Source organism: Primulina tabacum, chromosome 6, assembly GCF_025594145.1.
Source record: "Primulina tabacum isolate GXHZ01 chromosome 6, ASM2559414v2, whole genome shotgun sequence".
Lineage (NCBI taxonomy): Eukaryota > Viridiplantae > Streptophyta > Magnoliopsida > Lamiales > Gesneriaceae > Primulina > Primulina tabacum.
This window is the reverse complement of record NC_134555.1, coordinates 320432-334962: the sequence shown is the minus strand read 5'-3', so window position 1 is coordinate 334962 and position 14531 is coordinate 320432. Positions and strand designations below refer to the sequence as shown.

Below are 14531 nucleotides of genomic sequence, written 5' to 3'. Positions count from 1 at the left end.
GATATTGTTGGTTCTTTCGTATGATAATGAATTCCAAGCTATATGTTATGGCCCAGTAGACTTTGAATATATGTTTTTTTTTGAAAAAACTTGTTTGTTGAGAACAACTTTCTCCTATATGTACCAGAATTTAGTTATATATGTTTTAACAGTTTTAAATTTTTATTTGACGCAACAAGGGATAATGTTACCTTTTTATTTAAACAGTATGCTATGACAAGAAACAGAGCACACAGCTCAGAAGTTTATCTATGCTACTAAAGTTATATGGCCAGCAAAGCTACTCCATGTATTTGGTCTAAAAACCACAAGGAAAGCACTCATTTTCCTGTATATTTAAATTTGGTTCGGATCGGTTCGACATACAAGAGAGAGTGGGCATTGACGTAAAATTCTCACACTGATTTGAGTTTATTTATACCAGCCTGTGAGCAACCACCGCAACAAGAAACAGAAGCCGCAACAAATGGCCTGCAAATCACGCAAACCATGCAGTAAATTTTGAAGAAGAAACAAAAATTAGCAGTAAATTTTGTCATTGGCGCAGTCTCATAAAAGTATAAGAGAGAATAGGCGCTTATTGACTTGATACAAGAAACTTGTTAGAATATTACCTGAAATGCCAAAAGTAGAACACATAGAGATTTCTCTGACTTGCGACCGAACAGTCTCAAAAATAAGTTAACTAGAGTTCCGTCAGTTGTCCCCGTTAAGAGACCGGTCTTCGGGTCGAACCTGAGTATAACAAGTGAAGTTTATCTAATATAACAAGTGAAGGCGAGAAAAAATTAATATAATTGGGAAACTAAGTAACACCCAACCTTGGTAATCGATGCCGAGGACATGGTATAATACCAGCTAGCTGAAAAAAGTAAGTAGGAATTAACACATTGTTTGGCATTTCTTGTCATACCATTGCCTAATTTTTGTGTGTGTTGTTTGAGAGAGAGAACCTGAGGGAGCGAAAGGAGGAAGTTGAGAACTTGTGGAGTGAAGAATATCAAAAGTGTTTCACTGCAAACAATTTAATAGGGGAACAAATTAAAATTTCGAAACTGGTAAATTGAGTAAACAGAAAGTGCCTGTCCTTTCATCTGTTTGAACTTAGAATCATTTGACATTCAATAATTTTTCAGCGGATTGCGTCATATCTTAACATCGAGCATGCCTCCCTAGATCAATTTGTCTTATAATGCAGGAGTCAAAAATGAAGTAGCGGACCTAAAATGGCCTAGAATGCCAATAACCGCCATGGTCATTCCAGCAAAGTACGTGTAGGTATCACCAACAAAAACTGAAGATGGATACCTGTCATAAAGGCAAGCACATACACAGAAGTTACAACACAGATATTAATCTTAATGGGCACCTAAAGAAAGAGTGCTAGAATCATTACCAGTTGTAAGAAAGTAAGGCTAAAGAGGTGGCAAGTAAAGGTTGACCAAGATAGATAGAGAATGCATGTGCTTGTTTGTGCTCGGGATCAGTAGCCATCCCAATTTGCATGACATTATGTATCAAGATCTGAAATCAAAATATGTCATATTTGGTACAAAAATTTGAACTGATTATTATAATTATAATGAAAAAATACTTCTTTCATACAGCACAAGCAATAACAACTGTTTGTCCGACTTCAAGGCCATTAATGCCGGCATGAATGTTAATTGAATTTGTGCAAAATACAGCCAAGAGCCCCATGTAAAGCTTATATATCCATCCTGACAACAGAAAAGAAAATGAACAAAGGGAAGTTACACGAGTACAAACTATGGAAAATTTCAAATATATCGTTATATGCATAAAAAAAACCAAATCCACCAAAAAATGGCTCCCGTTTTTTTATTCGTAGCAATTGGTATCAAAAGAAATATTGTTGAAAACATCTTACCTAAATCTATAATCTCCAATCCGATGTATGGAACAAGAGGCTTTGGTATAACAATAGTTGTATGTCCAGCATACGCCATCAATAACGGAAGAGCTGCAATAGATGGCAAAACTAGTTTCCTGTCTTCAGGATTTAATAAAGCTTAATAAGTATCCACCGAAGAAGTAAATTTGAAATTAATACAGATGAGATTTGAGACGCTCACACTCTCCAAGGTACATCAAGGACGTCATCAACAAATCCAAGAAGCATCATGAAGCAAATCGACGCAAGTGCCGCATTATATTCAACAAGCCACTTATCATAATAGAAGGCAACATGTTACTGCTCCGAATATATGAACGTACTAAAACTAAACTAATCAAATGGAAAAACAAATAAAAAAATTGACTGTTAAATGTAAAAGGAAACAGAGGATATGTAAGTTAAAGAAAATAAGCCTTGACACAGACATAAGATCTACTTTAGTTTTATAATGTCTCAGATTTAAGTACATGATATTCCCTAGCTCTTCAAGTCACAATCTTTTCATGTCTTTGATGAGTTTCTATGAGACACCTAAACACCAAGACCATCATATCTCTATTTTCCATTTATGCTGCTGAACATTAGTATGTCTAAATAGAAAAGGAAAATCTTTTAGGAATGTATATGCATAATTGATAATCCCGCCTTGTAATTATAAAAAAATTGTATATTTTTTTACTTTATAATCATGGTGAATCAGCATACTGACACTAATATACGTAACTCCATAACTTTAATATGCTGATGCCATTAGCCAAATTTCTTCAAGTTCCATCTTCAGAAAGTTTCATAACTGATCCACAATATGCTGCCACGTCCCCTCATTTTATTGTTGTTTTATCCAATATGAATTTCAAATCTTTTCATGGAAGAATTCAACCAGTCAAACTTGCGTCTTTTCTTATATCTTCAGAAGCCCCTTATAAAGATTTAGAAAATTTTGAAAAATGAAAATACCCTCAATATTGTAACTTGGCACGGTAAATAATAAACCAATCGACTTTTTGGTAGTCATTCACTCACTAATAATTGCGATAATACTCGCCCTTTCTCATTCATCAGGTCATGTGTTTTTACTAACAATTACGAACAATCTGCTACGAACAAACAATTGAAACAGTAAGGAAGCTTTCTAGTGTTGCCAAATACACTAAAATCAAAATAATAAAGAGTGCCATGCTCCAGCACATGGTTCGCCGGAACGGTTGCGGTGCTTGGAACGGCAACTACCGTTCCAGTTCCAATGTTATGTTGCGGAACGGTTGCGGAACGCTTGTATAAAAAAATTAATAAATTCAAAAAATTGGTAAAAAATTTTAAATATAAATTACATCATACTAAAAAAATAAAATATATGAAGTTATTACAAATTAATATATCAATACAAAACTATTTTACAATAATAACACAATAAGAAATACACACTAAAAATTATAACATACCAAAGCTAATATCATGAAAAGTGACACGGAGGAGCGAAATCATTGTTATATTCTTCATCAGTATCTCGTAGATTAAATTGATTTCGAACATTTGGATATTGACGTGATTGTCCATAGGGATATTTATTAGATTGAGATGACGAAAGATCATTAGAATGGGATGACTGATTTTGTAATAGTGTTTCGTCACGACAATTATAGTATCTGAATCCACGATACACAGTAGAACTATCAGCTGTACTTGAAGATCTATACTCGGGACCATGACATCCAACACCACATATAGATGATGAAGATTCATTGTATCTATCACCAATATATTGAGACGACCCATAATCAAATCCACGATGTCTAATTCCATGTGTACCAGATGTTGAAAAATCAAATGATCTATCAAAAGAATCGTGTCTAGAATTATAATTATCCTGATATCCATATCCACCTGATTGATATGCAGTCGGATCATACCCAACATGCTGAGAGTCCCAATTGTAACTCATCGATCCATAATTATCTGTCATTTGAATTTGTCGATTTCCCCCCAATCCAAGACATCTTATATGTTCTTCGACACCCATGTATGGTTGAGTAGAATTAGCTGAATGTTCTTTATCACTAGCACTAGAGAATTCTGATAAACTTTCCAAGAAACGACGTTGTTCCTCAATTCCAGGATGGTAACCATGATCAGTATCTTGTGTTGCATAATAATTTTGATAAACTTCGGGCCACTTTTGGCTCGTCTTCCCTAATGATTTGAACAAAACTCAAAACATGAAAGTTATAGCCTTATATCTTATCTTTCTAATGGAAGTGGCCTCACAATAATTGGATCAATATACAAGACATTATACTAAAAACCACAACTATTGCCACATTTCCCGTTCCGCTCCGCCGTTCCGTTCCGCATCGCCGTTTAATCGCCGCTAAAACGTCGAAGAACAACGCTACAAAACAATCACCGCTTTGCCCTGGAACTTTGGAACGGCGGTCACCGTTCCCGTTCCGCAACGGCCGTTCCGACCGTTTAACGGCCGTTCCGGCGAACCATGCCAGCATAGGCATATCACAGAGTGCAAAAATGCATATAATACCAGATTTTATACTTACATTTGAATCTGCGGTGAAGTTGAAATATTGAAACAAGATCGCCACCACTAGAAAGACTATCCCCACAACAATGCCCAAAGATTCAGGTCTGCATCATATCAAATACTAACAACTAAAGTAAGAACAGTCCAAGGTATCTAGAATATAAACCAAATTCTGACTTAAACATAAATATTTTAATTAGGAAAAAAAAGAAAGAAAAGAATTTTGTGCCCCTGCTCAAAATTCTCTATCTTAATTTTACACCTCGCCTGCTTCCCACCAAAGGAAAAATAATCGACACATGCATAATACCAAGCACAATAAAAAGCCACAGCCAATCTAGAATATAAACCAAAATCAAGAGAAAAAGAAGTTAAAAGAAAATATTCAAACTCATTTCAAAATTCGCCCAAAACAATACGTATACACACAAAACCCTTAAGATACCCCGAAATGGAACAAAGAATCAAAAGTGAATTTAACTTACACTTTGATGGATCCCTCGGGGGTACCTTTCTTGTTGATATCATACCCAAATAAATTCCTTCTCAGAACGTATTTCGAAGCCACGGGAATCATAGAAATCGTAATAAAAAACCCTAACAAGCTGACGAATGCATTGATCAAAATCGATTTTTTGAGTTCGTAGTCAATGTTGTAGCGACAGAAAATCAAACAGAAGTATGGGATCGAAAACACTGCAAAAAATTTGAGTATCGTAGACAATTTAGCAGGACGAAGTGGAGGGTCTGGTTGTGGGGTTTCGGAATTGGATCTCCCGTCGTCGGGTTTGGCGGCATCTGTGGCTGGTGGAACTCTCTTCCTAGCTGCCATTCTATATAGTCAAATACCGGCTGTTGGATCTACGGCTGTGGCTTGAGACATTATACACTCACTACCTTTCTACAGGGTATTTTGTTTCTTCGTTTTAAACAAATTTATGAATTTCGATTATAGTTATGCGGTTAATAAAAAAATCACATCAAATTTTAAATTTATATTTCAATTATTGGATAAATTTGGATTTTTTTTTAAATTAATATTAAACTATACATAAATAAAATGTTAAGTTGAAATTTATGGTCATGTTTTTCTAAAAATACATTTGGAATTTTATGTATTGGAAATCCATTGATCCAAATGTAATAAATTTATGGATGCTTTACTTTTATTTTACAAATTTCATTTACTTGTTAATTTGATATATAATTCGTTGTTACTGTGAGCCGGGATTATTATAGTCACAATTAATTATCAAACAAAAAATAACAATCCAAATAAACATACAGATACACAGGACATCTCTCCGGGAAATAAGATTTGACAAAGACTCAAAATAGGAGACTCCAAACTGACAGTACCACATCAATCCGACCTCTCTCACAAGCCTTCGTCTGATCGTGCAAAACTACTCGAGAGACTTACCATAGTGCCCAAAAAAATAGACACAACAACATGCAGTAAACAACTGATGTTAGGATTATAAACAATTAAACAAAAAAAAAAAACAATCACAAATAATGCATAAACATAGTTAAAATGTGATATGCAATGTATGACCAAATCAATAACGGGACAACTGGAGTCAATAAACGATACGATAACAACAAGAATAATGCTCGAGCAACAACACATGAGAGCTACATCATTATGCTGCTAAAATTCCATGCCAAGTATGCGAGCTATGTCGTGTTGTGTTGAAACAAACACACGACTCGATCTCCATACAGCTGTAAACAATACAGTAGGAATGAAAAAACAAAACAGAACTAGATATCATAATCTTAGTGCTCACCCTGAGGGTTGCACTAACAAATGAGGTTGTTCAATCGCATCTAAGGTTTCAAGTGTATCAATATAGGTAAATTAGACACAACATGATCCTGAGATATAAAACAAGTGCCAAATAACACAGTAACAGATAACGAAAAACGATAGGGCTCAATATGTATATCATAATATATTACTTAATTTCGTAACATTTGTCAAATAAATGAACATATAATTCAACGAGACATTTAATAACATATACCGTAACATACATATACCAATTTGAACAACGTAAACCGATCAAATTTAATCTCATCGGCCAAAAAAGATAAAATAAGCCGAATAATCCATAAATCAAGCCACAATAAATCAAATAATCCAACTAAATTCCCAAAATTTCTGACATGAAATTATTTTACGAGTAGGTCTCTTGTGAGACGGTCTCACGAATCTTTATCTGTGAGACGAGTCAATCCTATCGATATTTACAATAAAAAATAATACTCTTAGCATAAAAGTAATACGTTTTCATGGATAACTCAAATAAGAGATCCGTCTCTTTTTCTTATTTCACCGAAACTTCGTCCTAAACTTTAAATGATCAAAAGGTTGGACAAAAATTCCGATTATCCAACAAAAATTTCCAAAATAGCAACTATCGATTAATTCTTCAACATTTCAAACCATGCTTGATATTTGATGAATTCTAACTCTATGCTCATTATAATAATCCAAATAATCGTCGTATTAATGATAAATCTCAAAATATTGGCATTAACCAATTCGACATAAATTATAGGCTCGTCGAATTATACATTTCATTTGTCCAATACTTGAACCTACAACAAATACTTAATTAATACATCAATACTGTGCGACTAAAGCGACGATAACAAATTAAATTGAAGTGGACAAGTTCTCGATTTTGGGGCTAGGGTTTGGATTTGAGGCTTTTCTTTAGTATTTGTGTATTATTTTAACTCTATAAATTATTTTAATTAAAAACTCAATTTTTATTGTAATTATACCAAATTATTGAAAAATTATTTACATGGTCTTATATATTACTTACTGGTAGATCCAAATTATGTTAACCCAAATAATGTTAGGGTCCAATAGGCTAAAGTCCATTAAGTCGGAAGAATTGGTCGATTTGAGAGATTGTTTTTGTTGATTGAGACGATCACTAATCGTGGAAGTTGGATGAAACTGCTAGGAGGAATGGACATAAAACAGACAGAACAAATCAATCAAAAACTCAAGCAAAATACTTTGCAAATTTTCTTAATTCTAGTTCATTCAAGCTTACTTATTTCTAATTTCTATGATTTTAGTTTTCCTTACCTTATCATATTCTTTCAACTTTTATTTCCAATTTATGTTGTCAAAATGTTGATTCATAAAAGCATAATTTATTTTGTTGTTCTTTAAGATATTCCTTTCGATTTCCTTTGTTCTTCTAAATTAGTTTTTGATTTTTGACGCTTAATTACCAAAGAGTTAGAATTAACGACCGATTCAAGCTTTATATTGTTTGGTTTAGAAGCCGTATCTCACATATTTGACATGATTCAGTGGCACACTCATAAATTTTCTGTGCAACGAGTTTTGACACGTCCAGTGGGGCCAAGATACTTCCAAAATGTAATGAGAAAATGTTATGTAAGGTGTGGGGCCCACGTCAAAATAAAATATTCAGAACTTGTTATCCCATATCGAAAGAATCTGGAAACTGAATGAGAGATTTAGTTATAAATAGAGCTCAATTCCTTCAGTTATTGTATCCCAAAATCAAAAGCTTTTCAGCTTTGATAAAAAGAGAGTGCATAGAAAAAAATAGTGTATTTTTTTCTTGAGTGCGGGAATTCTCTTGTGTGAGTTAGAGAAATTATTTTCTCGGTATACTCGGGTTTGGGAGTGTGAGGAATATTGAGTGTATTGGTGTATACACTTGTTGTAATATTTTCTTCCAGTTATAAAAGTTGCAGTGCTCCGTGGACGTAACCTATCTTGGGTGAACAACGTAAATCTTTGTGTTATTGTTGGTTATTTTATTCCGCAAGTATTTTGGGTACTATATTATCATCGGTGTCGGCATCGCTTCGGGGTAATTTCCCAACAACTGGTATCAGAGCCTTGTTGTGAAAATTCTTAAAAATTCTGAGTATGCTCTGTGGTTGCAGCTCTGTCTGATCTTCCACATCAGAAAAGATTTTTTAGATTTTTTGCTAAGGCTAGAGAAGTGATGGCCGGAGATGATGGATCGGGACCGGGAATCAACAAGTTCAACGGAACAGATTTTTCGTTCTGGCGGTTACAGATAAGAGATTATCTGTACAGTAAGAAGCTGCATCAACCTCTATCAGGAAAGAAACCGGAAAAGATGGAGGATGATGATTGGGAGCTCCTTGACCGACATGTGTTAGGTGTGATTCGACTGACCCTAACGAAGAACGTGACGCATAACGTGGCGGAGGCCAAAACCACGGAGGAGATGATGACCATTCTGTCAGACATGTACGAGAAGCCATCAGCAAACAATAAAGTACATCTCATGAAGAAGTTATTCAACTTGAAGATGAGAGAAGGTGCTTCGGTGGCAAAACACATAAATGAACTCAACACGATTGTCTCTCAACTGACATCGGTGGACATCAAATTTGATGATGAGATTCGGGCACTTATTCTTCTAGCGTCTTTACCAGACAATTGGGAACCGATGCGGGCAGCGATTAGCAACTCTGTTGGAAAAGGGAAACTACAACTCAATGATGTTAGAAATCAAATCCTTGCTGAAGAAGTTCGCAGGAAAGACTCGGGTGAAGCAACATCATCGAGATCTGCTCTAAATCTTGATAACAGAGGAAGAGGCAGGAGTGGTGAAAGGAGTTCCAACCGATGGCGCGGTAGATCCAAATCAAGAAATGGAAAACACAAAAACATCCTTGAAAAGAATATGAAGTGCTGGAGCTGTGGTGAGACTGGTCACCTGAAAAAGAACTGCATATCAACAAAGAAAAATGCCAATGCTGTCACCGAGGAAGTACATGATGCTCTGCTGTTATCCATGGAAAGCCCTGTTGATTCTTGGGTTATGGACTCGGGAGCTTCGTTTCATACCACCGGTGATCGCGATGTATTTGATAATTACATCGCTGACGATTACGGAAAAGTTTTCCTGGCCGATGGAAAACCCTTGGAAATTGTTGGTATGGGTGATGTAAGGATGAAGATGTCAAATGGATCTGTCTGGAAAATCAACAAAGTCAGGCATGTACCAAAATTGACACGCAATCTGATCTCAGTGGGACAGCTCGATGATGAAGGCCACAATGTGACCTTCGGTGATGGTTCCTGGAAAGTGAACAAAGGAGCCATGATTGTTGCTCGAGGAAAGAAAACTAGAACACTGTATATGACTTCCAGTTGCAGAGACACATTAGCAGCTGTGGATGCTGGAGCCAATTCAAGTCTATGGCATTATAGACTTGGACATATGAGTGAGAAGGGAATGAAGATGTTGGTGTCAAAAGGAAAGCTACCAGAATTAAAGACTGTTGAACACCAACTATGTGAAAGTTGTATCTTTGGAAAGCAGAAGAAGGTGAGCTTTTTAAAAGGTGATAGAGAACCGAAAGCAGCAAAGTTGGAGCTGGTTCATACTGATGTATGGGGACCATCTCCTGTGACATCCCTTGGAGGCTCGAGATACTATGTCACATTCATTGACGATTCGAGTAGAAACGTTTGAGTTTATTTTCTGAAAAATAAATCTGATGTTTACGAGACCTTTAAAAGGTGGAAAGCCATGGTGGAAAATAAGACCAACTTGAAGGTGAAGTGCTTACGGTCTGACAATGGTGGAGAATATGAAGATGATGAGTTTAAAAAATATTGTGCACAGAACGGGATCAAGATGGAGAAAAACATTCCTGGTACACCTCAACAGAATGGTGTAGCTGAAAGGATGAACATGACCCTGAATGAACGAGCAAGGAGCATGAGATTGCATTCTGGATTGCCAAAATCATTCTGGGCTGATGCTGTTAACACTGCAACATATTTGATCAACAGAGGACCTTCGATACCGCTTGACTGCAAAATACCCGAAGAGGTTTGGAGCGGCAAAGAAGTAAACCTTTCTTTCTTGAAAGTGTTTGGATGTCTATCCTATGTTCATATTAATTCAGCAAGCAGAACAAAACTTGATCCAAAATCAAAGAAGTGCTTCTTTATTGGTTATGGAGATAATGAGTTTGGTTATCGTTACTGGGATGACCAAAATCGGAAGATCATTCGGAGCAGGGATGTAATCTTTAATGAGCAACTTTTGTACAAGAACAAATCAGACATTGGAGCTGGAGATGAATGTCCTGAAGTCAAGAAGACTGATGAAGTGCCATTGACATATATTCCTGTGAATGAATCGAAAACCAGTAACCAGGAAAATGAAGAAGAAACTGCACAAGATGATGACCCACAAACTCCGGTGATTGAACTCAGGAGATCTTTGAGAACCATCAGACCACCTGAGAGATACTCCCCTGCACTTCACTATATTTTGCTGACAGACAAAGGTGAACCGGAGACCTATGAAGAGGCAATGCAAAATAATGATTCAACCAAGTGGGAGTTGGCCATGGAAGATGAGATGAATTCACTGTCATCCAATCAGACGTGGGAGTTGACATAACTTCCGCAAGACAAAAAGGCGTTACATAACAAGTGGGTGTACCGGTTAAAAGAAGAGCATGATGGTAGCAAGCGGTACAAGGCAAGACTTGTTGTAAAAGGCTTCCAACAACGGGAAGGAATTGATTACACCGAGATTTTCTCTCCGGTGGTTAAATTAACCACTATCAGGACAGTATTTGGACTAGTGGCGAAGGAAGACTTACATTTGGAGCAGTTGGATGTAAAGACTGCGTTTCTTCACGGTGAACTAGATGAAGAAATTTATATGAAGCAGCCACAGGGCTTTGAAGTACGGGAAAAAGAGAGAATGATGTGCAAACTTCAGAAGAGCTTGTACGGTCTCAAACAAGCTCCAAGACAGTGGTACAAGAAGTTTGACGGATTCATGAGTAATAATGGTTTCCTAAGGTGTCAAGCTGATCACTGCTGTTATGTGAAAAAGTTTGACGGTTCTTATATCGTACTACTGCTATATGTAGATGATATGCCGATAGCTGGAGCTTGTCTGGAAGAAATTGATAAACTGAAAAAAGATTTATCTAAGGAATTTGCCATGAAGGATTTGGGTTCTGCAAAGCAAATCCTTGGAATGAGGATCTTAAGAGACCGGGTGAATGGATTCTTGAAGTTATATCAAGAAGAGTACGTGAAAAAGGTGGTTAGCAGATTTAATATGAATGAAGCTAAATCTGTGAGTACTCCTTTGGCTAGTCATTTCAAACTAACCAAAGCACAATCACCATCGACGGAGCAGGAGAAGGCTTATATGAATAAGGTTCCTTATGCTTCTGCTGTCGGAAGCCTCATGTATGCAATGGTGTGTACAAGACCAGACATAGCACATGCAGTGGGAGTTGTGAGCAGGTTTATGAGTAATCCAGGAAAGCAACACTGGGAAGCAGTTAAGTGGATTCTCAGGTATTTGAAAGGTATTGTTAGTTGTTCTTTATGCTTCAGTAGGTCAAAATTGGGCTTACAGGGTTTTGTCGATGTCGATATGGGTGGTGACCTGGATGGCAGGAAAAGTACGACTGAATATGTGTTCACATTAGGTGGTACAGTTGTAAGCTGGGTGTCTAAGTTGCAAAAGATTGTTGCGTTTTCGACTACTGAGGCTGAGTATGTAGCAGTTACAGAAGCTAACAAGGAGATGATATGGTTGAGATCTTTTCTGGAAGAATTGGGTCAGAAGATTGAAGATAGCACGTTACACTGTGACAGTCAGAGTGCTATTCATTTAGCAAAAAATCCTGTTTATCATGCTAGGACAAAGCATATACATGTTAGGTACCATTTCATCAGATCAGTGTTGGAAGATGGAATCTTGATGCTGGAGAAGATTCCTGTAAGTAAGAACCCAGCCGATATGCTCACAAAGACAGTAACCATTGACAAACTGAAGTTGTGTTCAACTTCAGTCGGACTGCAAGTATAAATGGAGATATATGAGCTGATGCAATGATGGTGTGAAGACATGATTGAAATCAAGTTTTCAAGTGGGAGAAATGTTATGTAAGGTGTGGGACCCACGTCAAAATAAAATATTCAGAACTTGTTATCCCACATCGAAAGAATCTGGAAACTGAATGAGAGATTTAGTTATAAATAGAGCTCAATTCCTTAAGTTATTGTATCCCAAAATCAAAAGATTTTCAGCTTTGATAAAAAGAGAGTGCATAGAAAAAAAGAGTGTATTTTTTTCTTGAGTGCGAGAATTCTCTTGTGTGAGTTAGAGAAATTATTTTCTCGGTATACTCGGGTTTGGGAGTGTGAGGAATATTGAGTGTATTGGTGTATACACTTGTTGTAATATTTTCTTCCAGTTATAAAAGTTGCAGTGCTACGTGGACGTAGCCTATCTTGGGTGAACAACGTAAATCTTTGTGTTGTTGTTGGTTATTTTAATCCGCAAGTATTTTGGGTACTATATTATCATCGGTGTCGGCATCGCTTCGGGGTAATTTCCCAACAGAAACATGAAAGGATTCTTCAGTCACATGGTAAGATTAAGAACCGTCGTTTATAGGGAGAAGAGACCAATGCTGGAGGAATTCAGTTGAGAAACGCATACACAAATTAAAAGGATTATGCAATGAAAGAAGGAATTGCATTTTCTGTTTGTCAGGAAGTTCCAGTAAATATTGTGATGTTAAAAGAGAGTGGTATATGCAGTGAACTCAAAGATATGAATTATGCATTTGCCAATGTCTTTGTCACTCCTATTGCAGACTTCGGGAATGGAAGATGCCGTCAAAAGATGGAAACAAACCTTATGGGTCTGAAGCACACGACCAATGATAAAAAGATTCTCAAGCAGGTGAAGTTCACCGCTTGTTTGTAGGGCCGGGGATCAAAGCTTGGAAGGCTGGGGATTATAAGTTATAGTAGGGGATTCTTGGCCTCAAAAATTAAAAAACCAATTTCCTTCAAAGGTCAGGAACAACAACGCATCCTAAGGTCAATACTCAAGGGGTTATCAATCCTCCAACTCAAATGATCAAAGGAGCATGAAATTCAACTCCTAAATCATTGAAAGACAACAGTGGTGGGTGGTAAACTTCTAAAAATGTCCACTTCCACCTACTGAAATTCAACGGAGAAATTTTTTGAAGAAGGTAATTGAGGAAGGAAGGTACAAAATTAAGACTATTTGGCGGAAGGATGACGATGAAGAACTAATACTTGAGGGAAAGGTTTACGAAGCAAAATACATTTTTCAACAGGCCAAATCTTGATATTAATATAAAGCTGGACACACAAGCCTCGTAAACACCAAATCTCAAACTCCTTGAGAACATGAGCATGAAGAACACATAAACTTTAAAGCATTTTCATGAAGTATTTGTTAGGTCCGAAAATTTAAATTTGGGCATTCTTTGAATATGAAAATGGGCTAAAAACGAGCATATACATAGCCAAATTGGCTCATTGGTCAAATTGGTCAGAGAAGTATTTGTTAGGCTCAAATTCTGCTAGCCCAAATAAAGTTAAGACATGATAAAACCAAATTTTATAAATATTTTAGAGATTTAATTTTATAATATTTGTGCTTATTTAGAATTTTTATTTCTTATATACTTATCTGAATTAATTTTATAATAATTTTATATTTGAATAAAAGAGGAAAAATTCCTAAATTGAGAGATAAAATAAATTTACAAGAATTCAAGGAAACAAAATACTAAAAGAAAAGAAAGTAAAATATTCTTATATTTTATTATTTTGTTAATATTGAACGGAAGGAAGGAAGGGAAAGAAGAGAGCATAATGGAGAAGAAAAAAGAGAAAAGAAGAAGGAAATCGGATCACACGGAAGACAACAACAGAGAGGAAGGCGAAGAACACGGAGGAATACCTCAACACACGTCACAAATAACTGAGAATTCTTCTTATTCATTCTTTATTTTTTTCCTTCTATGAATCTAAATATGAATGTTCACTTTTGTTTCGAATTTATGGAATAAATTTCTTTAGACTAAGATCACAATAGGACCAAAATAATACTTTGTTGATATTTGGTTTCTTTTCAATATATTATTTTTCTTAATTTTAATTATTGATTGATGTTGGTTTAATATTTTTCGTTAATAGTCTGACCAACTATTTACATGTTT

At 36.0% G+C, this 14531-nt stretch overlaps 1 protein-coding gene across 1 annotated transcript; it reads right to left on the bottom strand.

Annotated features, from left to right (window-relative positions):
• Nucleotides 1–176: 176 nt before the first annotated feature.
• Nucleotides 177–5363, bottom strand: LOC142548399 (uncharacterized). The gene is made up of 11 exons (XM_075656689.1): nt 4940–5363; nt 4471–4558; nt 2097–2188; nt 1892–2010; nt 1606–1721; nt 1397–1524; nt 1222–1308; nt 954–1014; nt 822–862; nt 615–735; nt 177–471 (listed from the first exon to the last, which is right to left on the bottom strand). The coding sequence occupies exons 1-11, from the start codon at nt 5284–5286 to the stop codon at nt 412–414; spliced, it is 1260 nt and encodes a 419-aa protein (XP_075512804.1). The 5' UTR covers nt 5287–5363; the 3' UTR covers nt 177–411.
• Between the last annotated feature and the right edge of the window lie 9168 nt (nt 5364–14531).

Excerpts from the sequence above, each read along its gene's own strand:
- LOC142548399 (XM_075656689.1), bottom strand. The coding sequence starts at position 5,286 with ATGGCAGCTAGGAAGAGAGTTCCACCAGCCACAGATGCCGCCAAACCC. Across the intron at positions 2,011-2,096 it reads CTTGATGTACCTTGGAGAGT|GAAACTAGTTTTGCCATCTA; the intron begins GTGAGCGTCTCA and ends TCCTGAAGACAG. Across the intron at positions 736-821 it reads CCTCGGCATCGATTACCAAG|GTTCGACCCGAAGACCGGTC; the intron begins GTTGGGTGTTAC and ends TGTTATACTCAG.